The 25,704-nt window shown below is 40.7% G+C and overlaps 1 protein-coding gene across 5 annotated transcripts in view; it reads left to right on the top strand.

Moving 5' to 3' along the window:
- The window catches only part of LOC137518575 (uncharacterized), a 76,504-nt gene that overhangs the window by 25,467 nt on the left and 25,333 nt on the right, over positions 1–25,704 (top strand). For all 5 annotated transcript variants that reach the window (XM_068236635.1, XM_068236633.1, XM_068236632.1 and 2 more), the window contains exons 5-7: positions 4,892–5,031; positions 6,642–6,764; positions 8,036–8,075. In XM_068236635.1, coding sequence (XP_068092736.1) covers positions 4,892–5,031; positions 6,642–6,764; positions 8,036–8,075 — 303 coding nt within the window. The remainder of the gene's footprint in view (positions 1–4,891; positions 5,032–6,641; positions 6,765–8,035; positions 8,076–25,704) is intronic.

Raw genomic sequence — 25,704 nt, 5'->3', positions numbered from 1 at the left:
TACTCCAAGCTGCGCAAGATTGACAAGCCGGATGTCTGGGCAGTTGGTATGGAACGCAGAACTAAAGTCCAAGAAGAGGAGGATAACGTAGGAGTTGGGTTTGTCAAGGAGCTCCGTGATGTGCGCCAGGCTGATGTTAATAGCATTTTCTACTGACCTATTTGCCCTGTATGTAAATTGAAGTGAGTTAAGTAGGATGTTGGTGGAGAGCTTTAGGGTGGCAAGAACAAGGCAGCAAAGTTACTGGGAGAAGCTCATGCAAGCTCTGCTCGCTTATTCAGCAAGAAAGCAGCATTGAACACAGGACTGAATCAGGTGCTATTTCCATGCATGCTGTCATTGTTGCTGCTTTTATACCTTCACTTTGCCACCATCTCTGTCATGGTTTCTACTGTGCTGCAGGGCTGCTGGGAAATGCAGTTTGGCATCAGTTGTTCTTTGAGGTCCCTTTTACACTTGCCTTACAAGTGTGTGTTGCGTTACCCTGTCTTGTTGCAGCGACGCAGCAACGGCAGAAGTAATATCAATGGACAACGCAGGCATTTTATAAATGTTGGCGGTGCGCATGCGCGGAGTGATGGAAATACGACGGGGAAACCAGGGACTCACAGTGACTTACTTTATATCCAGCAGGGAGTACATCATGTGGCCAGGGGTAGAGCGACGTGTATGCATATGACCCTGTCAACACACTCTGAGCCAAATCTTGGTTTGTCCTTGTAGTTTTTTCCGGTGTGATGGGGGCAGAGTATTGCACTGCAAAAGCAACGGCAAGTGTAAAACCGGCCTAAGTGTCACTTGGTCACATCTGATGAACCTCTGCTTATTGGGAACTTCCAGAGAAGTCCATTTGTGAGGTCAAAATATGAGGTATTATCACATTTAGCTGAAACTGATATTCTGTTCATCACTTTGTTACACATGGGTATATTCATTTATCATTCTGATTGTTATTAGAATTAGCCTGGTTAATTTCTAGAGTTGGTTAAGCTTTAAGATACAATTGCATTCCCCATCATAGACTGTTGCTATGGCCTCTTTGGACCTTGAAGTAAAAGAAGTGTAAGAGACTTCCCTTTTTCTGGTATATAATTTAATTGTGCTTACTAATTTTTCTGCAGCAAGTATGCAACGGAGTCAGAACACATGATCAGCAGTCTCTCTCAACATATCCAAAAAGAGCTATCTGACGAGAGCTTGTCGGATATGGTCTGATGGCCAAGCCCCATCCACTTATGAGTGCAGCTGTACTGTGCCTGCACGTACGTATGGCCAGCGCCCGTGCAGTAGCACTATGCCACTTGTGCACAGCTACTGCTTCCCACTACTTGGATAAGTATCTATTTTGCTTTAAAGAGAATCTGTACTGTGAAAATCTTACATAAATAAAAGTACCAGCTTGTTTGTAGTCTTCTCCTAGCCCTCTCTGTGACATTTTCGCTCTTGCTGCTTTCCTGGTGATAAAATCACTGTTTTATTCATTGTTTTTGTAAACAGTGAAGATGATCGCCAAACAGGAAATACATCATCAGAGCGTGTGCTTGTTTGCAGAGGCTCAAACTTGATTTCACTGCTGTAATATTTCTCCCACTTGTTGCGTTGGCTACTTGTCTGGGCTTTGAACTGATCTTTCTGCACTCACAGCTGTTCACAAGGTCACAGACAGGCTGGCTGTGAGCAGAGACCCTGGTTGTGACTCATACAGCACACACACAGAGCCTGCAGGGGGTGTGGAGGAGGGGTGCATAACTTCTCCCTATCACAGCACATTCCATTCTGGGCTGACAAGGCTCCACAAAGGAAAGAATATTAGATATAATACAGAGACCGTGCAATTAGAAAAGGCTGCAGTAAGCCAGACCACATTAGAACAGGAATAGGAACTTATAGGATAGAATAAATAAGGCTGAAAATTTTGTTAGTCTCTTTAAAGTAGGATTATACTCCCAAAATAAATTTTTCAGTAACTTTTTTGTTACATAAAAGAACATTTAACATCAATCCCACATATTCTCTCTGTGTACAAACACTTATTTTCACTGCAGAGAGCAGGCGCAGATGGCTTATCTGTAGTCTTTGGCAAATGTAATCATTGCTGCTGAAGCTCCCTGTATGTCTCTTTACTCTGCCCCCTTCCGACCGCTGAATAAACACATTGCCCTGGCAAGAGCTGAGCCGCTTCAGCAGAAAAGATGGGCAGAGTAAAGCACAGGCAGAGAGATTCTTGCCAGTATTTTTGCCGATGACTACAAATAAGTAGTGAAAATAACTAACTCTTCATACTTTTGTACTCCTCGCAATCCTCGAACTCCGACCAAGGGACCCATGTAAGGCTAAACTGTTCATTTCTCTTATGGATAGTTTATGTAAGGTCTTCCATCTGCTGATTGGATTTAACCTCATGAAGCCATTGGACTACTGAAGGTGACTGTGTTGATTTCCAAAAGGGCTGTTAACAGCCTAGCAGCCTTATATTCTAGTTTCTATACACTTATGCTAGTTACACACTGAGGTTTTCTGGCAGATTTACTGTTAGATCGAGTATTTCCAAAATGTCCGATCTGATTTCCGATCGATTTCTGATCAAAGCTAACGGAAAACAGTTGAAAATTGATTGGAAAATGATCAGATCAGACATGTTGGAAATAATTGATCTGACAGTAAATCTGCCAGAAAATCTCAGTGTGTACCTAGCATAATGCTAGTTACACACTATGGAAGGAAGAAACAGCGGCGGTGCACATCCCGTTAAAATTTCACCTTTATTCCACTTGTTTAAAAATCCATTTGCAATACATAGTCCAATAATATGGAGAGAGGTACAAGCAGTGTAAGAGGTCTACAGCCTTTTCAAGCCGTACAGAAGGTGGCGCATCATCAGAACATCAGGTTGTCCTGATGATGCACCACCTTCTGTATGGTGCGAAACGGCTGTAGACCTCTTACACTGCTTGTATCTCTCTCCATATTACTGGACTATGCATTGCAAATGGATTTTTAAACAAGTGGAATAAAGGTGAAATTTTAGCTGGATGTGCACCGCCGCTGTTTCTTCCTTCCATAGTGTTGTGATTGCTTCTGGGTGAGTTGCACTCTTACCTACAAGGCTGTATCCTGTGCATTGGTTCTCTTGCACGTGAATGCTAAGTACACACCATACAATATTGTGTTAGATGGTTCGATAATTTACAACATGTCCGATCTTATTCTTGATCATTTTTCTGATCGATTTCTCATAAAAGTGAATGGAAATAGATAAGATAACAGAATCGAATATCGATCAGAAGGAAAATCGACAAAAAAAATCGTGTGTACCCAGCATGATGGTCCTTTTCCATGAAGAGTTAGGCAGTGAAAAGACTGTCAAACTCTCACAACTGTTTTCTGCTGTCTGGTAGCTGCTTGCTGCTACCTAGTAACTGCTCACTACTGCCTGATAACTGCTCGCTGAGTGCACAGTTAGGCCCCTTGTCCACGAGCAGTTGATAGGCAGTGTAAAGACTGTAAAACTCTCACAGCTGCTTGCTGCTGCCTGGTAACTGCTTGCTGAGCACACAGTTCATCTGCCCATGGAAATGAGCCCTTACTCTTAGCTATATTTAACCACTTTATTCACCACTACAGTATATGTACGTTCTCTGTGACTTCACCTAAGCCACAAGTCAGTAAATATAAGTCTTGTAGCAGAAGCAGTGCAGTGCAGTATTGGGCTTGCTCCTGTTCACATTTCTGGCACTATCTGATGCAGCACTGATTGGCGAACGGGAATATATGTTTCCTGAGCTAATGAGATTGATTTTTACTATTAAAAATACTTTTATTTTCTCAGTTCATAGTGAAAAATACACTCTGTAGCATTATTTCAGAATCAAATATCTTCACCATAAATTGTGACAGGAACATAATCTAAGTTTTGTGATAAGCGGTAAGAATAGCCAAACAAAATTTGTGTTTTTTTATCTACAGTAACACTTTTTTTATTTTTAAACTGGAATTGGTAAGACTGAGAAATAATGTGTTTTTTCCCTTGTATATCCCATTAAAATTCATAGAAAACTAAATTGTTTGAGATAAAAAATGGCATACAATGAAAGCCTAGTTTGTCTAAAAAAAAAAAAAAAAAAAAAAGTATATTTCATTTCTTTGTCATAAGTAGGGTTAACGTTATTGCTGATTAAATGACATAGCTAAACTGTCAAATCTACTCTGGTCCATAAGTGGGAAACAAGGTCTGTATGCGAAGTGGTTAAAGGATACTGCAGCCGAAAGGCTGCAAAGAGATAAAACCTGCATTGTGTAGGTAAAGAAAAGGACATACTCACCGCTCCCCTCGCTTCCTGCTGTCGGATCCCGCTCGTCAGCCACAGCTCCCGGTACTGGCCGACTCTCCTGACCCCTGACCCGGACATACTGCGCTGCTAGCATGCTAGCTTTATAATGGAGTCGCTGGAGCGCACACGCAGGAGGCGGGGGAGTGTCGAAGATTACAGGACATACTGTGCATGTGCGGCGCAGTATGTCCGGATCAGGAGAGTCGGCCAGTACCGGGAGCTGTGGCTGACGAGCGGGACCCGACGGCAGGGAGCGAGGGGAGCGGTGAGTATGTCCTTTTCTTTACCTACTCTGCAACCTTTCGGCTGCAGTATCCTTTAATAAAACTTCTGGAGCCTATGAGATAAGTGAAGGTTACAGTGATTGTTCTATTTGTTATTGCAGTATATCTGTTGTCATGACTTCAGATATGTTGAGTATTAGGTTTGTGATAGTAAAGCTGTATGTACCGATTTGATATTTATTTATTTTTTGATACAAAAGAGGAAGAAAAAAAAAAAAAAAAAAGCTTCAGTAAATTTAAAGGTTATGAATTCATATGCCTGTTTTTGATTTCCAGGCCTACAGTATGTGACTGAAATGAGAGTTCCAGTATCTAATAAAGGAAGCATTATTAAGTGCAATGTTTGTCGTGTTAAAGGGCCTTCAAAGACTATGATAGAACACCTGTCTGGCATTTATCACATAGAAAGATACATGGTGAGTGCTTATCCTAGTTGTTGCCACTATTTGGTCTTGTACATTTGGCAATGGAAAAATCTCAACCTTTTCATGTTCTTGCATTTCTTGACTTCTATAATGCATTATTGTTGTGTAATTTAAGTGCTCTGTTCCTTTTTAAAATAAATCTATCAAGTACAAAACCTCCAAGCAAAAGGCAAAGCACCTTCATGTCCTGTCATGGCTGGGTGTTTTCTTTATAATCTTGGCCTATTTTGGTAAATGTATAGAGCTTTGGATACGTTAATGTACATCTTTCCCCAAAATGCAATTGTAGCGCATGTTACATCTTTCCTTTGCATTTGGGTTAAAGTGAATGGGAGCACAAGAAAATTGCATACCAAACGTGGTACTTGTTGATCTTCTTGTGATGTCCTTTTAATTTCTTTAGTTTCTGCTAACAAATCATTTGAAAAAATGTTAAATCAACTGCGCTTCGAAAACCAACAGTCGCACAAAGATCGCGTCAGTACGCAAAGAAAAACGTGGCGTAAAATACAAAAATCACATTGCAGTAGGTTTGTGATTGTGATTTTCGGTGAACATTGAAAATTTCTCACACATCTGCAGGGGCTTTCCATGACTTCCTCTTTTCCTGGTGCTTCCCTCTTTCGATGCGCACAATGACGTTGCAGTCTGAGGCTTCCAGACTGTGGTCACTTCCTTCCGTAGTCTTGGAACCCAGTACAAAGTGTGGGAATGGCATCAGGCCTCCACCTTCTGGGTCTCCCCCACATCCATTTACCCTCAAGCTGCTCAATGACGAGAACAGGGAGCCATTCTTCGAGAAGCAAAGAAACTACAAGATGTCTGCTACGAGAACACATGGCTTATGTTCTTCCTGGATTGCTCTCTGGATATTCAGAAACGATGCAAAACCTTTGAAATGGTAAGAGCCCAATTGGGGCCAAAGGTATGCTATATGTCATGCTGTCCCCATCTGTCTGAGGGTGCAAGACGGAGCGCACACCCCGATTTTTTTTTTTGATTTTTTTTTTATTTTTTTATTTTATTTATTTTTTTCTCCAGTCCTTGGACGCCGACGTGGCCTGGCTGGTTGCCCTGCAGGTGTAAATAAGATGTCTCATGCTTCTCTGGGGCCTGTTAGTCTCCATTAACCTGTGTTACCAGTTTACAGTGCCGGGATATTGTGTGCCTTGTAAGTTCTACTTTGCCACCGGGGGCTGGGGAGGCTTGAAGGCATAATGGCCAGTGACATAGCCTCGGGTACTGTTGTTTGATCCCTGTCACCAACTTTTTGCCCAAGTGAGTACAAGGGTATGGCTTACAGATGGGGGTAGTTGGTTTCCCCAAAATCTCTCACTGTACTTGTGATTACCCAGAGACTGCAGAAGTGTTTCGACCTGAGCAGGGAATAAGTGAAGAAGTTATACAAACCTTATGGTCACAGTCTCACAGTTACTGGTATTAAACTGCAGTTGCGTGTTGATTCTCCTGTGTGTCATCTACAGTTTAAGGATGTCTTGCTGCCAGTGCACACTTCATACAACTTTGGTAAAACTGTAATTTTATAATTCTACTTTCTAAATTGTTCTGTATAATGTCAACTGCAACTGGTTTTATTTCAGGAAATGTATTATTTTACTGAGCTGCAGAGCATAAGACGTTCAAAAAACAAAACCAAAGTTAGTACATTGGTCAAGGACTTTGCTAGAGAAATAGAGCGTGCAGAAGGAACTCACGATCTTCAGGTAAGTCTTGTTCATACAGATCTGGTGATGTTGTAACTACATGTTAAAATGTTGACAGTGAATAAACGGTTTAGAAACAGTAATATTTATTTTATTGCATAGACAAATTGTACATTAGTATCAGTAGAAACTATCAAATAATATGTAGATCCTTTTCTTGTGTACAAACCTTTCTTGTACTCCTCACTTTTAACAGAGTTGCATCCCAGAGTTTAAACTGATTTGATATAGCAACCACTACAAGTGTTTTAGGTCACGTTTGTGCTTTGTGAACAATGCTTTTTAGATATGATCAGCACAATGGTTGATCTATTTGTCAATCAGCCTTAGTAACAACGGGATAATCATCTTCCAGTTAAGCTTTGACATTTGTATATCTGGAATAAGTTGCATTCCAATTTCCTGGCTGCTCAGTCATGCCATTGTTATGAAGACTGTATCAGTATATTTGTTCTGCCTGCCCAAAGATGCTGCAATTAGTATTTGATTATAGTTGCATGGCAGGTATCAGAAGCAGCATACACATTTGATATGTAACTGCAAAACAATATAGGATGATAGTTATTCACGTATGAATGGTTGAATCATAACATGCCAATTTGTCAGATTTCTATCTTATTTGAATGCTAGGTTTCCCCAGGTGAGAGACATGTTGTGGGCAATGCAGACCATTCCAAAAGTTGTCATTGTAGTGTGTTTTATTGCTGTAATGATATCATTTATTATAGTTCTGGGTTTTAAAGTGGGATTATACCCTGAAAACTAAAATTTCAGTAACTGCTCTTAGGCATATAAAAGAACATTTTGAAAGCATTCCCTGTGTGTAAAAACTTTTTTCTACTGCAGAGAGTACTATTGGCTTGCTTATCTTTGGCTAATCTGTAAATGTAATCGTTGCCAGCAAGAATCTTTCTGCTTGACTCTTCACTCTGCTGGTTTCGATTCTACTGAAGTGAATTAGCTGTTGCGAGGATGATATGTCTGTCCAGCAGAGGTAGAGAGCACACTCAAGACATAGAGAGTGTCTCTTGGATGGCAATGATTACATTTGCTGATTAGCCAGAGATAAGAAAATTTGTACTGCTCTGTGCAGTGAAAGTAAATGTTTTACACACAGGGAATGCTTTCAAATGTTCTTGTATGTAAGGGTAGCTAATGAAATTTTAGTTTTGGTAGTATAATCACACTTTAAAAATGTAGTATGCAAAATGTGCTTTTTCTCTGCTTATTTTGTTCCAGAAGTTTAACTTTAGTCTTTGTTTTGTTTTTAGATTGAATATGTTTCACTGGCAGAACTGAATAAAGAAAAAGGTTTGTTAAGAATATCTAAAACGTTGAATGCTGCAAAAAGCTAATGGAATGATTTAAATAAGTCCAACATATTAGGCATACACTATACAATTTTAACAGATTAAATGTTGGAATTTATGAAAAACATTGAATCTGATAAAGGCCTATTAATAATGAAGGCCCTGTTGATCCATATCAAATTGTTTTAGCAGTCAATCGAGGCGGACAATTGACATTGATAAGAAAAAGCGATTTCTTATCTAATCAAGTGGGCAGGGGCTGCAGGCCTCAGGGGTACACGACTGACTGCTGCATTAACTTTGTAAATCTGGAATGACTGTGGTAGCAAGGTGATGAATATTAAATCTGATCTCTACTGAGATCTTATCGAATATATAGAGTGGTGTAGCAGTCCATACCCACAGCAATATTTAATCTCAGAATGACAGATGAAAGATTGTTCCAACCTACATCGTGTGACTATCTTTTAAGAAAAAGCTGTAAACGGCGGTTACAGACAGCCGATGTACGACGTTGCTCGAGCATTTTCAAAGACACGACAGATCAAATCTGATGATTCAACATCCAGAAAGCTTTACAGAAAGCTTTTCAGATCTTTAATCCTCTCTCGTTTAACAATACTATACTCGGCAATCTTCTTGTGGTGTATTGCTGTTGTCCACATCCCATCGCTACAGATCTTAAAGCGGACCCAAACCAAACCTTTTTTTTTTTTAATTCAAAATATTTAGTTGCACCACTCTAACACATACAAAGATAAATAAACACTCCTTCAAGCCTATGAGCATTTCAGTGCATGCTTTTCACCCTTCTCTTTTCATAAGTAGGGTTATACAGGTGGCAGCCATTAGCAATTCCTCCTTTGCCGGACACCTCCTACTCCACCAGTCTGCCGGATTCTGTCCCGACAATATGAAAGGGAGGGGTTCCTCCAATAAATGTAAAATATTTTATATTTGTCATCATGCAGCTGAAAAAAAGGCTGCTATTTATTATTATTATTATTTAGAAAATAGATTTTATTTCTGAAATATTGTATTTTTAATTTGGGTCCACTTTAAGTGTAAGGTTTGTGGAAACTTTGTTCATGGGCAGTTTCCAGCGATTCAGTCTTGCAGTGGGTACTTGGATTACCTGCTAGCCACCTTAAGATATCTGTATCAAGTAGATATAGATCGTTTACCCTCTGTTTTAGTGTATAGCTAGCATTTTTAGGATGTACTAATAATTGGTGTCTTATGCTGGAACCACTGCATCATTTCCTTTATGGAGCAGAGAAGGAATTGAACATTTTGTGTTGCTTTTATTGCTGTTTTCCTATTAGAGGGTTTTTCATAAACTTTGTGCTGTGGAATTGAGGATACCTTTTCATTAAAGTGAAACTCCAGAAAGTCCTGTAAAACTAAATTTTTGGTGAGGAAGGGCAATAATTATTTTGCCTAGAAGTCTCTCTCCAGTCCCCAGTGCTCCAATTATTCTTCTCTGGATCCAATCTCACTTTCTGCCTCTGTCACCTTGGTGAAAAACCAGAACTGCTCTCTTCAAAGATGGTTGCCAGGCCTGTCCTGTCCAGTACTATGTAAAATGGTAATGGATGTTGGTGGGGGAAGCTTTGATTGACAAGGCTACCAACGAACTAAACACTTAATGCGGGGGTGTTTAACAACACTGGGCAGAGCTACACAATGTGTTCTTGGCTACAGCACTGATTGCTTTCGGGGTTACAATGCTAAAGGATCATACATTCATGTATGGTGAACACGTCTGAAGGGGAAAAAAAGTTAGTAAATAAGAGTACAGCAACTGTTTTATACAAGGCTTTAAGAAGCAAGATCAGGAAATCCACTGGAGTGGGACTACTTTGCAAAACAAGAAAAAAAACCTACAGAACAAAACACAGAACAGTGTTCAAAATGTCTGCTCAAAGTTCTTATATTTTCTTGGCATTCAAGCAATCTACAGTATACTCCTGGAAAATCCTCTTCTTGAATTTAGACCTGGTTAGAAAATTACTAGGTTGGGTTATTACTTAAGAAAAAAAGCTAACCATGGATACCATGCCACAATTCGAGTGTGGTTGCACCTATTTTCCTGCAAGAACAAAGATGTCATGTGGTCTGAAGCCATAACTCATTTCATTTAAAGGATATTGGAAAGTAGAATAATCTCCCTCCACTGTCTCCTACACATCCTCATATTGTTCTCTCTTCTCCATTCCTCTCCTTTTCTTTCTTAGATAGATATTCCGGTTAGGTCAAGTTGTCATTGGCAAATAGCCTCATACAAAGAAGCAAATTTTGGGCCGATTTGCTACATTAGCTTATCATAAAGCAACTCCAAAGTGACCTGAAAAAAAAAGACTTGGATACCTAAGAAGCAGGAAGGCCCTGTCCTTTATCCATCTCCTCCTTCCCCTGCTGAGACCTGTTCAAAATTGGCTCTTCCAGGACTTCTCGGAAGGCTTCGGAAGCGCTCGCTTCCCTGAGTGCTCCCAAAGAAGGGTGTGAGGTTGAAGGCATGTTCAACCTATAGGTTGATCAATTTCACCTGGGGAATAGCGCTGGAATGAGGCCACAGAAAGAGCATCGGGGGAAGGCTCTATAGGATCCGGAGCCCTCACTTCACTTACCTCCCCTGAATCCAGCACTGCAAATCACCCTCCTTCCACTGGATGGTGCTCTACCCCTATAGTGAGATCGCCGTCCAGCGGGATCAAGAGCCTCCGTTGACCGGAAGAAGAATGGCTGCCAGTGTCTGGATCCCGGGTGAGTTGAGTTCTTACTGCCCCTGCATACCCATAACTCCCAGCAACTACCCTGAGCCATTGTCAGGATTACCACTCCTGGCTTTTCTTTCCACCCCGAGCCAGGGGCAGGTGAGCTACAAACGCCCGCTGTGTGCAGGCTCTGCACATAACTTTCCAGTAGCTTCTCCAAGTCAGACTCAGGGTTACTGCTCTGACCTGCGGATCTCTGGCCCAAGCCTGACTCTAGGTTACCGCTAAGGAGGTTACAGAAATCCTATGGAAGATTAAGCTAGGTATGGATGCTAAATGATACTCCTTCGGGACCTTCTCAGCCGAGAATCTAACGTGTGCAGCTGTCCCCACTCCAGATTGGTTTTTTTGTTTTTTTTTCCAATAGAGAATTTTTATTGATTTTCAATAAAACATAAGACAACTTCAAAAACTACCACTGAGCAATCCAAAGGAGTACAAAATATACATCCAACATTACATTTATCTGTATCATATATCAAATATAGAGGTGTTATTGAGAGTACGGATGTACAAGAGTCATAAGATCATAAAACCTCACACGACCTATTATAACGCCTTAGTATTTTGATTTATGGTTAGATTCAACAATATACTTACATTCCAGATCTTTAGCAACAACACCACCTTCTGCCCACTGCCTGAGCCCATCCTCCCCCCACCCCTCCCACTGACAGCCACTCCATAGTGCAGCTTCTTTGTTAATGCTTACATTAACTTTAACTGCCCCTCCCAAGTTATCTTGTTTTAGATAACTCTGGGCAGCGCTGCTTCAGCCAACTATTTTCAGGCTGCCTCTCTAAACCCCCAATGCAGACCGTGCAGTAAGCACTTGATATTTACCTGATCGGCGCAGGGTTGGCTCTCCTCTTCCATGATGGATCGGCGCTGTAACACTGACATCATCCTTGGGGTCCATATCACATGTATTATGTAATTGGGACCCAGAGAATGTCAGCATGACAGCACCGCTTGGTGGTGTAAGAGAAGAGTCGATTCTGCAAGAGCAGAGCTGACCATGCATCTGGAAAAGGTAAATATCAAGTGCTTCCTGCGCCGCTCTGTAGTAAGCTGGGGTAAGCAAAGAATTAAGTGGTACCACAGCGCACATTTAAAACAAAACAAAAAAAGCAGCAGTTAAAAGGTTAATACGAGAACGTTGCCACACCTACATGGAGTCGGAAGATCTAAGGTCTAGTTCAGATTATTAACACATCTAAAATTTCAGTAGACCCTGTTTTGTGCTACATCATCTACATCATCTACCCATGTTGGCCTCAAAGATTCTTTACTTTCATCTGTTACCCTGTTCTTGCTATACTGTGCAGCATACAGTATTCTGCACTACAAAATCTAAAAAAAAAGTGTTTGAAACTAAGAGCAGCAATGTAGACCAGAATAAGACGTCATGAGGAGGGTAATATCACTGCTTCTTTCCAGAGGTTTTTTTTTTATTTGTATAAAAAATGGGAGATACTCTACTGTCCTTTAAATCAATAACTATTATCAACAGAGGATGGCGCTCACAGCCGACCTGCCCTGGTACCAATTAATTATAATATGTAAAAACCACTTGTTCGCCTCCTCTATATATCAGTCAAAATCATACATTAAAGAGGATGGTCTAGCAGCGCATTGAGACCATTCACGGGTCGTCCCAAACCTCTCGATCAACAGATATGAATTCTCCTTTTCCTCAATATTACACGTCCCCAATCAGCATGTACCTCAATAAAAACGCTTCATATATTGTAAAACCTGCTATCATTTATTATAAAATATACTTAAAATACACTCACATTTCCCATGGAGTATAAAGCGCTTAGAGTAATTTTGGCACGGCTCTCCCCCGCTATTGCCGCCAGGCTGTGTAGTGACTGGTGCGGCCCCTGATGAGTCACGATTGACAAAACTGGTAGGGTGGGGCTTAGATGCGGAAGAGAGGACGAGACGGGCAGCGTGCCTGGAATCACCCCTGCGGCCTGGCGTAGGTGGAAAAGTGTGCAACTGACGGATGGAGACGAGCAGCGACGTTCCACACCAGTCACTACACAGCTTGGCGGCAATAGCGGGGGAGAGCCCGTGCCCAAATTACTCTAAGCGCTTTATACTCCATGGGAAATGTGAGTGTATTTTAAGTATATTTTATAATAAATGATAGCAGGTTTTACACTATATGAAGCGTTTTTATTGAGGTACATGCTGATTGGGGACGTGTAATATTAAGGAAGAGGAGACACCATATCTGTTGATCGAGAGGGTGAATGGTCCCAATGCGCTTCTAGACCTGACTGATGGTCTTAGGAGTCGTTGAGTCACTCACAAAGGGTGAGGTGGTGGCTTCTCTGTCTGATAGGAGTGATCAGTGAAGAAACTGAAGTCTGTGGGCTGGAACAGACATATGTGAAGAAGACTGTCTAGATTTATGCTGAGAGGACTTACTAGTTTTAACCAACATATTGGACTATACCTCTTTATTTTTCTTACCGTTTAATTTTTGTGAAGACTGCTTTTGAGCGCCATCCTCTTTAATGTATGATTAAATCAATAACAGCCTATTAAATCAGGAGGAAGATAATCATCAGGTACTAATATATATTGTATTTACATCCACAAATGTTTCCAGGACACCTAAAACAATATTTTTTTTTATTAATCAATTACTGACATAAACTGCTTTCAGTGACACACCCAATTTACATTTAAAATGAATAAAATCTAATTGTAGCATGTAATGATGGCAGACGTTATTGCTAACTTATATCCATTGTGCAAACTATGTAACAGTCTGTCCAAATGCATTTCACTTGATCTTGTTTTGTCAATACAAGAACAGAGAACAACCAAATATGAGCAAGATGCCAAGCACTAAGTCCAAATAACAGGTGCAAAACCATGACAACATCAGTGAATCAAATGCCATAATAGCAAAACATAGATGCAACAATTCTATAACACTTGGTCATGTTGACATAGTGGCTGCAACTGTACTTATGTCAGACATGGACCATCCTACTTCTGTGGTGTGCTGTTGAGTGTATTGACTACAAATACAGTCTGTAGAGTTTATAATACAAGTCATTTGTTTATAATATAAAGAGTTGCATCCAGCAGTTTTAGTGGGGCTCACTGAATCATCATCAATATGATGCCAGCTAAATATAAATGTTAATTGCAGAAGAAACGCGTGGCTGCGAACACACTTGCATCAAGCACTTGGTGTTGTGCACCTGTTACTGTATTTGGATTCAGTCTTTCCATATGTATCCTATTTGATCTTTATTTGGTAAACATGAACAGTGAACAGATAAATGATTCAAGTGCCAAGAGATTAAGCACTGTTGAATAGTTTGCAAATTTAATTGTAAATTGGGTGTCTTGTTGAAATCTGTTGTCAGCATTTGATGAGTAAAATATTGTTTTAGATAGAGTCCAAGATCCATTTTTGAGTTGTCATTTTTGTAATTTATTTTGCATGGAGTTGTTCTGGCTACAGACAAAATGTGTTGTTTTTTAGCCCCTTTTTCCTGATGGAGTGCTGGATAAAACATATATTGAATGTCGTTAATGTTAAAAAGTGTGCATGGACAACTATTTGTCAAAATGAAAGATGGGTAGTGAAAATCTGCCTATCCTGAAAGCCGTTGTGACTCAACAGATGAACAGAACCTACACCTGTGTACAGGTATAGCTATTTTGCTACTTGAAGCTCCAGGCAGCCTGAAACCTTTGTTATTGCCTTCTACAGTAGTGAGTTTACATGTCTTGATGCTCGCTTCGCAGTGTGTCTCTGTGCCAAATGGTCCCAGAATCAGAAAACCAGCCCTCTCGTTCATTTGGCAGGTTTTACTACTTTCAGGGGATAGTAAGGTAAATCGGGTTACAGGAAGATCAGTGTGAAATTGTTAGGCCATGGATCTTGATGTAAGGTATCCTATTAAAAGTTTAAGGTTATGGCTGGATGGAAAGTTAAGGTTTGTATGGAAGTTTTCTTATAAAATAGGGCTTTAAAGTGTACCAGAGCTGACGACATATGAAAAATCGATATTTACCCGGGGAAGCGGCTCCTGACCGGCTCGCAGAGCTCTGCCGTCATAGTGATGGCAGAGAGAGGAGCCTGCAGCAGTGGGAGAGCGGCGGGTATGTGCAGCAATTTGTCGGTAAGCACCATTTTGTGGTACCAGCAATCTCTAGTCCTTAAAGAACAGGTGTGAGTTAAAAAAAAAAAAAAAAAAAAAAAGGATCTTCTTGCCTGGAGTTTCCTCCAGCCCTAGTAGCCTTTCTGTCCCTTGTCGCAGCTCCAGTGACCCAGGATCCACGCTGTTGCTGATGCCGACCTCACCAGGTTGGCATTTTCTGCGAACGCGCCCCTCACAAACACGCCAATCGTGATCGCGCTCATGTGGCCTGGAGCATTTGGTGCAGGCACAGAAGTAATGGCGAGGTTGGCATCTGCAACTGAGGGCATCCTCTGACACCGAAGCTGTGAGTAGAGTCCTGGTTTTGTTTTTTAACTCGCTCCTGTCCTTTAAGGGGCCAGAGACTGCTGGTACATACAGGGTTAAGTTTGGATATGGGGAAACTCCAGGGAGGGTGGATAGTTTGGTGAATTTCTGGTTGTACACATTTATTATTTTTTTTTCTATTGCATCTAAGCAATAGCTACCGATGTATTGTACAGAACAAAACTCGCAGTTACTCACTCCAATGCCATTAAGTTCTTGAATGATTGAATCGAACATAGTTGTTTATAAAGCAATAAAATGATCTCTTACTGTGATCTAATTAAAATATGTACATAGACTTGGAGCTTAATGTCATATCATGTCATATCATTTAGGGGGCTTGGGGTAAAGGATGCTAATATCTCTGCACCAAAATTACCGTAAATCCTATTGGCCCCGAAGGCCAGTATATGATCCGTGGTCTTTGTATAGTCACCCTTGTCTAGTAAAATACATTTTTGTGTTTGAAATGGTCTATTTAAATAATTTAGAATGGTAACGTAGCCAGGCCATCGATAACTGGTCATCTAAAATTAAATGTATGCGAAGTACCTGCAGTTTGAACATGCTTCACAATTACCTAAACACTGTATCATGACACTTTGCTTGATTGCTGTAACAGGAGACTTTATAAGATTCAGCGTGTATGGTCAATCACGCTAAAGATCAGATTACCTAACAAAAATGTAGGACTATTTTTATGTTTGTCTAGACTTAATTTAACTCCTAATTTAAACACATTTTGCACACATTGATGTACCTATTTTCATTTTATCTTACAAATCTAAAATACATTTTTTCCATTCAAAACTTAAACTTCCTCAGTAAAACAGTGCCAAGGAAAGCCTGGCTTATGACTTTTCCCAATGCTATCTGTTGCAAAAGTAAGAATGTTAAATGACAGGAGAGGACTTGCAGACCACATTTTTCTTAAGATTATCGTAACTGAGCTTTATTAGAACATAAATAATACCACGTTATCACACACATCACGGTTTGTTTATATTGTGCCATAATCTTCCAGTGCTGTACAATGGAAGAAACATACAGTTACATAGTATACAGACATTGCTATACATGACAATACAGACTTGGTACATAATATAGAAGTGGTAGACAATATAATAAGTTATGAGAATTTTGTGGCGATCAACAAAACATACAGCATTTTACAAGACACAAAAGGAAGAGAGCGAGCTTACCATGTAGGGCAGTCATGTCCAATGTCTGGTCCGGGGGCCAAATGCAGCACGCTGAGCCATTTTTGTTGGCACCCAAAGCTCTCTACAGTTAATTCCATGTGGCCTGCATGCTGTAGCTGCGGTGCCGCATGCAGTGGTCAGCAGCAGTAACAATCACTTTATTATTATTATTATTATTATTTTTATTATTGTATTTATAAAGCACCAACATATTACGCAGCGCTGGACAATACATATATACAATGATACAAGGATGAGAGACATAACAAGGTTATACAACATAGAACAAAGTTATACAAGGCAAATTGTATAAAATGATCATGCGATATGGGCTGGTTAGGTAGGCCCAGTAATGCAATTAGTACCCCATGTTTGTTTCTTACTTTGTACAGCGCCACGGAATATGTTGGTGCTTTATAAATCAATAATACTAATACAGGCTGTCATAGGAAAGGAGCACACTGTAGATTACACTAGGGAAGGAAGGACCTTGCCAGAGGCTTAAAATCTAGCATCTGCTACTGTGCTAACTGCACACGGTATATGGGTTATTTCCCGTGTAGTTGTTTTAACAAAATGTTAGTCATAGTGTACCTAATGGCAATTTGCAGAAATTGTGCTTAACTTTGCTAGTTCGGCCCCCTTATACTCTAAAGAATGCTGACATGGCCCTTGGCCTAAAAAGTATGGACACCCTGATCTATGGTATGCAGGCTTGAAGTGTGTGTTACCTTCATATTAACTGTGCACCTTTTTAGAAGTTCTTGATTTGCTCAAAATATAGTTGATCTAGATTATAAATTGACTCCCTAATTTTTGATCTTTATAAATAGAAAAATGTGTAGATTAAAGTATTGTATGTCATTCAAGAAAACAAGTAGAACTATGTCAGTGCCCTCATAACTAGCGCTGCGTAATATGTTGGCGCTTTATAAATACAATAAATAAACGAATGCCATGTTATCCCACCATTGTAGGTGTGTCACCCTGGTATTGCTCTTTACTTAAATATTCCCATCACTCAGCAAGCTCATTCAGACCCTTCACCCACTTGAATACAGAAGCCATCTTTAGGAGTAGAAAGAACATAAGCAAATTTCTCTAAAGTTGCCCACTAAATATACAATTTTGACTGCACAATCTTACCACTTTTCTATAATATGAGGGACTACCTAAAGTATCAATTCAAAGTATATTCACTTTGCTAACCTTTCTATTTCATAGATTTGGTAAGATTGTATAAATCAAGATTGTATCATTAGTGTAAACCTTAAAGGGAACCTAAAGAGCAAACCCCCCCCCCCCCCAAAAAAAAAAAACAACTCAGCAACTTTAACTTACGTGGGTCTTCTACTGGCCCCAGGATGCCGTCGCCTATGGGAGCATGAACGAGGACGTGCACAGACAGGGCTGTGCAGGCGCAGTGGCCTGCCAACTGATCAGTCGATACAAACGACACTGAGCCGTGGCAGGGGACGGAGGATCGGTTTTACACGGAGCTGGCACAGGACAGCTGCAGGGCCTGGTAGAAGGCCCAGGTAAGTTAAATGTGCTTTTTTTTTTTTTTAAACACTTTAGGTTCACGTTCATTTAAAGAACTTTGGACTGACCTTTTGGAATTTATTTGGTGGTATATAAGACTGCATCCTTTGTTCATGATCAGACTGCGAGTGAAATTTACTTATCGAAAAAGTCTTATATACCACCAAATAACCTCCAAAAGGTCAGTCCAGTAATTGGACTGCAAGCGCGATTTACTTTTTAAATCGTTATCAGTAACTTTCATCCATAAATACCTGATGCCATTTAGTGGTCCAGTTGCGGTGATGGTGACATCACGCCAGACATGCAGTCCTTTGTCCGGGGAACCCCAGTGACTGGCTGCCATGTGTAGATGTCACTTGCCGTTGCAAATGGGTCTCGATGAGCCGTTCGGCGAATCTTTCCAGTGAATATGCTCGGTCATGCGCATGTTCGATGCACACCCTCTTCAGTGTGATCCCTGATGTTTCTGCATCCATCATGTCACAAATTGCAATTGCATGTATGCATTGACAAATTCAAATCACACAGCTCCAGGATATGGTTTTGTTCACTAGCTGTTAACTACTGCTATACAGGTTAACCGCTTGTATACAACTCGCTGACGTCTTTGAGGCATCGCTTCTTAATTTTTCGAAAGTTCAGCTTCTGCAAAACGTTGCTGATGGCATTTACAGAAGAAGCAGTCTGCTGGTCTCTATCGCCCAAAACTGAATGTCGCGTGACTCGATGCAAATATAAAACAATAATTTGTGTTTGACTCTCTTATAGCGGTACTATGATTTGCATATGCCACGTCTTTTCAACATTTCTTGTGGTAAACTTTTTTTTTTTTTACTGATGCACACGCATTTGTTATAAGCCATACCATTATCTGCTGCAAGGGAAAAAAAAATAAAATACCTTACAAAGTACTTCTCCTTGGTGTAAAATAGCAAATATGAACATTTTACCAAATTCAGAGCCTTTCATATATAAATATTTGTTGCTGCTAGCTACAGTAATTCCTAAATTCATGGTTAGGGGGTTGGTGCTGTGGAACAAAGTATGAAAATACCCATTCTTCATTCCAGGGCTGCATGAGGACAAAGGGTTCAAACCCACTAGAGTAATTTTGTGAGTGTTTAGGGAGCGATTCAAAACGCTAGCGATTTCCCTAAACGCTCAACTAAGGTTAATGGATGGGCCAAACTCCACTGGAGCGATTACCAAAATCGCAAACGCAGGACATGCAGCATGCTTAGCGATTAGCGGTAGCGTTTCTGCAATGTAAAGTATATAAACCCTGGCATAATCGCTCATCAAAACCTACACAGAGCGATTTTGCTAACGTTTTTACATTACTGCACACTGTAAAATAAAATTACTTGTAAGGACCAATCCGATTTAAAAACACTAATCACTACACAATCGCTGGCAAAAAACTGTTAGTTTTTTAAAACTCTACCAAAATCGGCAGCAATTGCTTATGAAACCGCTTACAAACAGTTCATTAAAAATGCTTGCGATTGCGTTTTGTAGTGGGTTCCAGGCCTAATGGTGGCCAAACACTACAATAAAAAGATTTGATTTCACAGCAATAAAACGGTTGTACAGAAAAAAAATGAACTTTTCTTTTTTACATTTTAATTTGAGCCAATTTTTTATTTAATTTTCTGGTTTTATCAATATGTTTATTGGGAGTAGCTGATTTTTCTGAATAATTTTTATGGAAAATATATGGTATAGGATTTTTGAGCCCAACAAGTCAAGGAGCAGTGCAGTCTGCACTAAAGTCATGACTGGACAGTAACTGAGGGAAAACGGTTAATGGCAGAGACTATTGGGATTGGTCTGGTGCCCAGATCTCACGGCTCATACACATCAGTGATAACGCCTTGTCGTTTGCACGTCTTTTACTTGACAAAAGTTCTCCAACTTTTTCAAGTTGTTTGATAATCGTGCATTTAAAGAGAGTCTGAAGCGAGAATAGATCTCGCTTCAGACCTCATAGCTAGCAGGGGCATGCGTGCCCCTGCTAAAACGCCGCTATAGCGCGGCTTAACGGGGGTCCCTGTCCCCCCAAACCCCCTCCGTGCAGCGGGGGAGCGCTTCCTGGTTGGGGCAGGGCTAACCGCCGCAGCCCTGCCCCATGCGCGTCTGTCAGACGCGTATCTCCGCCTCTCCCCCGCCCCTCTCAGTCTTCCTTCACTGAGAGGGGCGGGGGAGAGGCGGCGATGCGCGTCTGATAGACGCGCTGGGAGGCAGGGCTGCAGCCGTTAGCCCTGCCTCCAGGAAGAGGGGAAAAGCGACCAAGTCTGCGACCAAGGTTTGCGGGGGGTGGGTTGGGGGTGAAGGGACCCCCGTTAAGCCGCGGGATAGCGGCATTTTAGCAGGGGCACACGTGCCCCTGCTATATATAAGACCTGAAGCGAGATTTAGTCTCGCTTCAGTGTCTCTTTAAAAGACTTTTCTTGAGCATGTGTACTTTTGTTGAGCATGCCTTTAACCTTGTCATACACATTGTTTGGTCTACAGGAGGCATCCTGTAAACCAAACCATTTGTATGACAAGGTTTAGATCTGGGCACCAGACCAATTCCAATTGTGAATCACTTCTTTATTGCATCCTCAGTAAAGCAGACAAACGCCCTGTGAACCATGCTGTATTGTGTGTCTCTCTTGCTTTATCAGAGGCCACAGATAGTTGGTCAGTGGTACAGAAAAAAACATAATTTGAGCTAGAAATTGAGAACATTTTCTGGCTTTTTTTTGATACAAGTCAATTGGTAGGGATTGTTTTTTTTTATTTTTTATTTTTTTTATGAACATTTTATGATGTAGGAGAATTTCTTGATTTTTTTTTTTTTTTTTTTTTTTTTTTTTTTTATTATAGACCCAAGTAATTTTTGAGCCCTGATTCCTACAAGCGACCGTAATAGTGCACATTTATGTGCCATAAGGGCCTTTTTCCACTACCAAATACAACTACATGGGGTAGAAAGCACAATAATTTTCTCTCTGTACTTGCTTTGTACAGTAGAGATGGCCCGAACTGTTAGCAGGCGGACAGTGCCAGGCGAATTTCCGCTGTTCGTGGTCTCTGCAAACGTATGGTGTGTTAAACCCGCCCCATACATCATCATGGAGCCAAACTTTGACCCCTTACCTCACAGTCAGCAGACACATGGCAGCCAATCAGCTAGCACCCCCTCCTGGACCCCTCACCCCCTATTAAAAAGCAGTTGCGGACATATTGGATTAATTCTCTGTTGGCTTCTGTTAGTGAGAGTAGGGTCATACTTGTTGCAGATAGGTAGGGAAAGCATTAGCTAGGCCTGTGTTCTTGTTCTTCACTGACTACTTGCTGAACGCACCCCAAATAGCCCTTTTGAGGGCTAGTTCATCAGTCTCCTGTTTTTTTTTATTTTATTTTGTGTGTGACACTCCACAACCCACTGACACACATAGCTGTGTACACTACTGTTATTGTGGCCACATTAAGTTGCAGGCACAGTACCACTCCAGTGCATTATTTGTAGGAATGTACTGTTATTTCTGTCCTTTAGGGAATAAAACCCGACTCTGCGACAACTCTGTAATTTTTGGTGGGACTTTTGGCATGAATTCCCCTCCAACATGCCACAGTCCAGGTGTTCGACCCCTTGAAACATTTCCATCACTTTTGTGGTCAGAAACAGTCCCTGTAGGTTTTAAAATTCGCTTTCCCATTGAAGTCTATGGCAGTTCACATGTTTGCAAACATTTGCGGAAGTTCACTGTTCGCGGACCCAAAATTTGATGTTCAACATCTCTCTTGCTCTGCACTTTTGATCTGATTATGGTGTGATGGAAAAGTCCCATTAAATTATACCAGAATGGTATTGCAAATCAATAAGGGCAATGGAAGCATCGCAATATGCTTGTCCATGCAATCGGAAAATTGCATGTTCTCCAGAAACGGTTCTGAAATGCAAGTGGTAGAAAAAGGTCCTTAGTATGCTAGTTTTAAAGGACAAGAAAAGATCTGAGACACTTAGAAACTGTGTTATGAATTTATAATTTCCAATTTCTTATTGAATGTTCAATCCAGTGAAATTTCTTTTTTTTTCAACTTTATTTTTATTGAAATAGGTTTTTCATGGATTAACCTTAACAGCATTATAGATAATCCAGTGAAATTAACGGAGCTCTATTTTATTTTGTCAACTCTTAGATTTAATCTTTCATTTTTTTCACACCTTATTTTATATTTATACGAATAGAATGAAAATATCCTAATCGTTAAAAATGAATTAAATACAAGCTACTGTATTGTCTTAAACCGTAGCCCATGAACATAAATTTATTCACACATTTAATATATTAAAACATTTAAGGCAATGCACAGATAAAAAAAATGAATTGAAATGATAGTTGATCAAGATAAGACATGCTGCTAGTTAAAACTTTTTAAGCAACTTCACAATGCTGGATAGGTTCAACTTGGGTAATAGTTAAGATGCCCATATACTATGAGGCATACCCTGGTAGATTTGATTACTGCGATCGTTTGCTGCCTGATCATAATTTGGATCGATTTTTTTGCAGAAATCAACTGACATTACTGATCATACAGGACTTTTTCTTTTAGGCTGGTTTCACAGTGGGACGTTACAGGCGTACCTTAGAGCAGCCTGTAACACACCCCAACGCACAGCAATGAAAAATCAATGGGCTGTTCACAGTGCCCACGTTGCGGTACGTTGCAACGCAGCACGTCTACATAACGTACTGCATGCAGTACTTTACACGCAGCTAAGCCGCGTTAGACGGTTTGCACATGCTCAGTAGGGTTTTTTTTTCATTTTATGGGCGGAGAGGAGGCGGGGAGAAGCCGCTACGTAGCCAGGCACATGGCTACTTATTATTCACTGAACTTGCAGTGTTTACATCCTGGAGCGGCCGCGGATTGGCTGGCGGGACCACGTGATGCGGAGAGCTTCGCTCACGTGGTCTCCGCAGTGCCTCCGACAGAGCAGGCGCACCAAGAGCTGCTTGTAACGCGGCTCTTGGTAGCGTCCTGCTCCAACACCACCAGGCGTTGCATTAGGGGCACGTTATGCGACCATAACGTCCCCTAAAACGCAACATCCCACTGTGAAACCAGCCTTATAGTGGTTCGGGGGCTGGACAGTGCCATGGTCTCTATGCGGGGGATGGGGTACCTAGAGCCGGTGACTTGTTGCTTCGCTGTGCCACTTGCTAAGTATTAGCGCAGCAAAGCACTTTCACACTCACCTCTGCAGCCAGCAGCTCCTTCCTCTGTGCTTCTGTCATCTCCTGGTGCCCATAGTGACTCGGCGATGATGTTTGTACCCACATACACCACCAGGTCACCAGCTATGGGCATTGGGAAATGACAGCAGCATAGAGGAAGGAGAGCACTTTACTGCACTAATACTCTGAATGGGACCCCAGGAGCAGCATTAGCAGGTAGGACACCAGGGGGAGGTGCGGTTTTATTGTTGTTGTTTTTTTTTTTTTTAACTTCATGCTCAAATAACTTTGCTTTGTATTAACTGTATTAGGAAATCATAACAGGTATTAAAAATGAACAAAAAAAAGCATGAGCTTGGGAGGAGGGGGAGCACTCTCTCACCTTTGTATGCATAATGTGTGTTGGGTAATTAAAGGGATGGCAACTTCTATACTAGCTGTTCCTATCTGATACAACTTCAATTTCTTTGAAAAATAAATACATGAAGGGCCCATTCACACTTAAAAAGTGACTAGCACGGTAAAATCACTGTACACTTCCGCGATTACCGACAATCGCTATAAGCGCTTGGAAAAGCACTGTACCGCGATCGCTCAAGAAATGCTGCAGGTGACATGTTTTGCGATTGCCGTTAATCGCGAATCACCTGCGATCGGTGAAAGGTATAAATAGGCACTCAAAACTTTGGCTCTTTACGCAGTGAGGCACTTTATTTGGCCTGAGGAAGTGGGCAGGGACCCACGAAACACGTTGCCAGTGCTATTAAAGTTCATTTTGTATGAATTTGTCTCCATTGAGGTAAGCCACCCTTAAACTTTATTTTATTGTTTTTAATTAATTTTATCATTCTCTGGGCGCCTTTTTATCATGTTGTGCAGTATATGGAGATTGCCATCTTTGTTCACTTTTAGCCATATGCTTCTTTCCTGGCAGTCTTCTTGTGCCCTACCTCATGTAACACTTAACAATGGCAATGACTAAGGTTGAGTGCAGAATTCCCTGACATGCCAAATTATCCATCACCCAGGAAGCTGAAGCATAAGAGATGAAATCTAAGCCACTGATCATTTACCTGGCAACCATGGTAACTAATGATCTGGCAGCTAATGGACCATTCACTATTAGCTTTGATATTTTTTTCCAGAACGAATAAGTACTGCATGTTAGATAAATTATTCATTCTCCTTAGTGACCCATAATACAAGCATATGAAATGTTCTGACATTACTAGAAACAACCTGTTCCAGAAGTGTAACAAATATTGGGCATATATTATATAGTTTTCTTATAGATTAGATATTTGTTTTGATTTTTTTTTAAAAATTGTATTAAAGATGATTTATCAAAAAAGGAAACATTAATTGTTGTTCACTGTTAAAGAGGAGCTGTTAGGTATAGGGTCTCAGAGAAAAAAAACACATATATCAGTAGCTAAATATTGGCTGTACTTAAATTACATATGCAGTTCACTGTCCACGTTTGGATTTCACAGAATTTTTATATAGTATTTGCAGAGAATGATGCTCCTGACAACTCATGGCAGGTTCCATGTTTGTCTGTCTCCTATGAAGCCAATTGTGATGTCATGTCCTCCCTGCTTCCTGATGATTCGACTCACAAAAAAGATCCTAATGGTTCATGATCTGGTTCATGATCGGACAACACTACTGTGCAGTGAATATTAATTAGCCATCAATAGCGGACTCATGCAGTATACTCTAAGAACTTGTACCCTGCGATTTTTCAGTGCTGTGAGTTTAGGCTGCTGTAACATGAAGCTGTAACTTCTCACAGCCTTAGGGCGTGATAGGAAATGAAGGGGAGGACCCAAGGTAGTGCACTGGGGAGAAGCAGCCCCAGAATGCTTTGCAGTATGTTATGCGGCCTGTCGTCCTCCTTACGAGCTTGGGAATAACAGCCTTGCTGTTCAGCACACATCAAAAGTAAAAAGTTTTTAACTTCAGTATTGCCTTTTTGGCTTCCTTCTAAACTGTTTAACACAGGAGAATAGAGGTTTAAATTAGCTTTTGCAGCCTGACAGTTACTCTTTAAATCAAAATAATTGATTAGGAAATGCTGTCCTTTGGGTGATCAATTGTCGTCAGATCGGCTGGGTGGGGGATATATATTGTTCATTTATGTTTTTAATTGGTCTCAAAACACAAAACCGATCAAATGGATTTGGAAACCGGTTAACGCTGCTCCATAAGATTTCATTCAATATCTGTACACGAAGTTTAAGATCTCTCTTATGTGCTTCGGAAATGCAGATTGAATGTAAAAAGAAATGTCAATGTACACCGCTCTAATTTTCTAATGAAGCCTAGAGACAATAATTTTTCCACTTCTGAGAAGAAATAATTGCT

This window comes from Hyperolius riggenbachi, chromosome 5, assembly GCF_040937935.1.
Source record: "Hyperolius riggenbachi isolate aHypRig1 chromosome 5, aHypRig1.pri, whole genome shotgun sequence".
Classification (NCBI taxonomy): domain Eukaryota; kingdom Metazoa; phylum Chordata; class Amphibia; order Anura; family Hyperoliidae; genus Hyperolius; species Hyperolius riggenbachi.
This window is presented reverse-complemented; position numbering and strand designations above follow the sequence as displayed.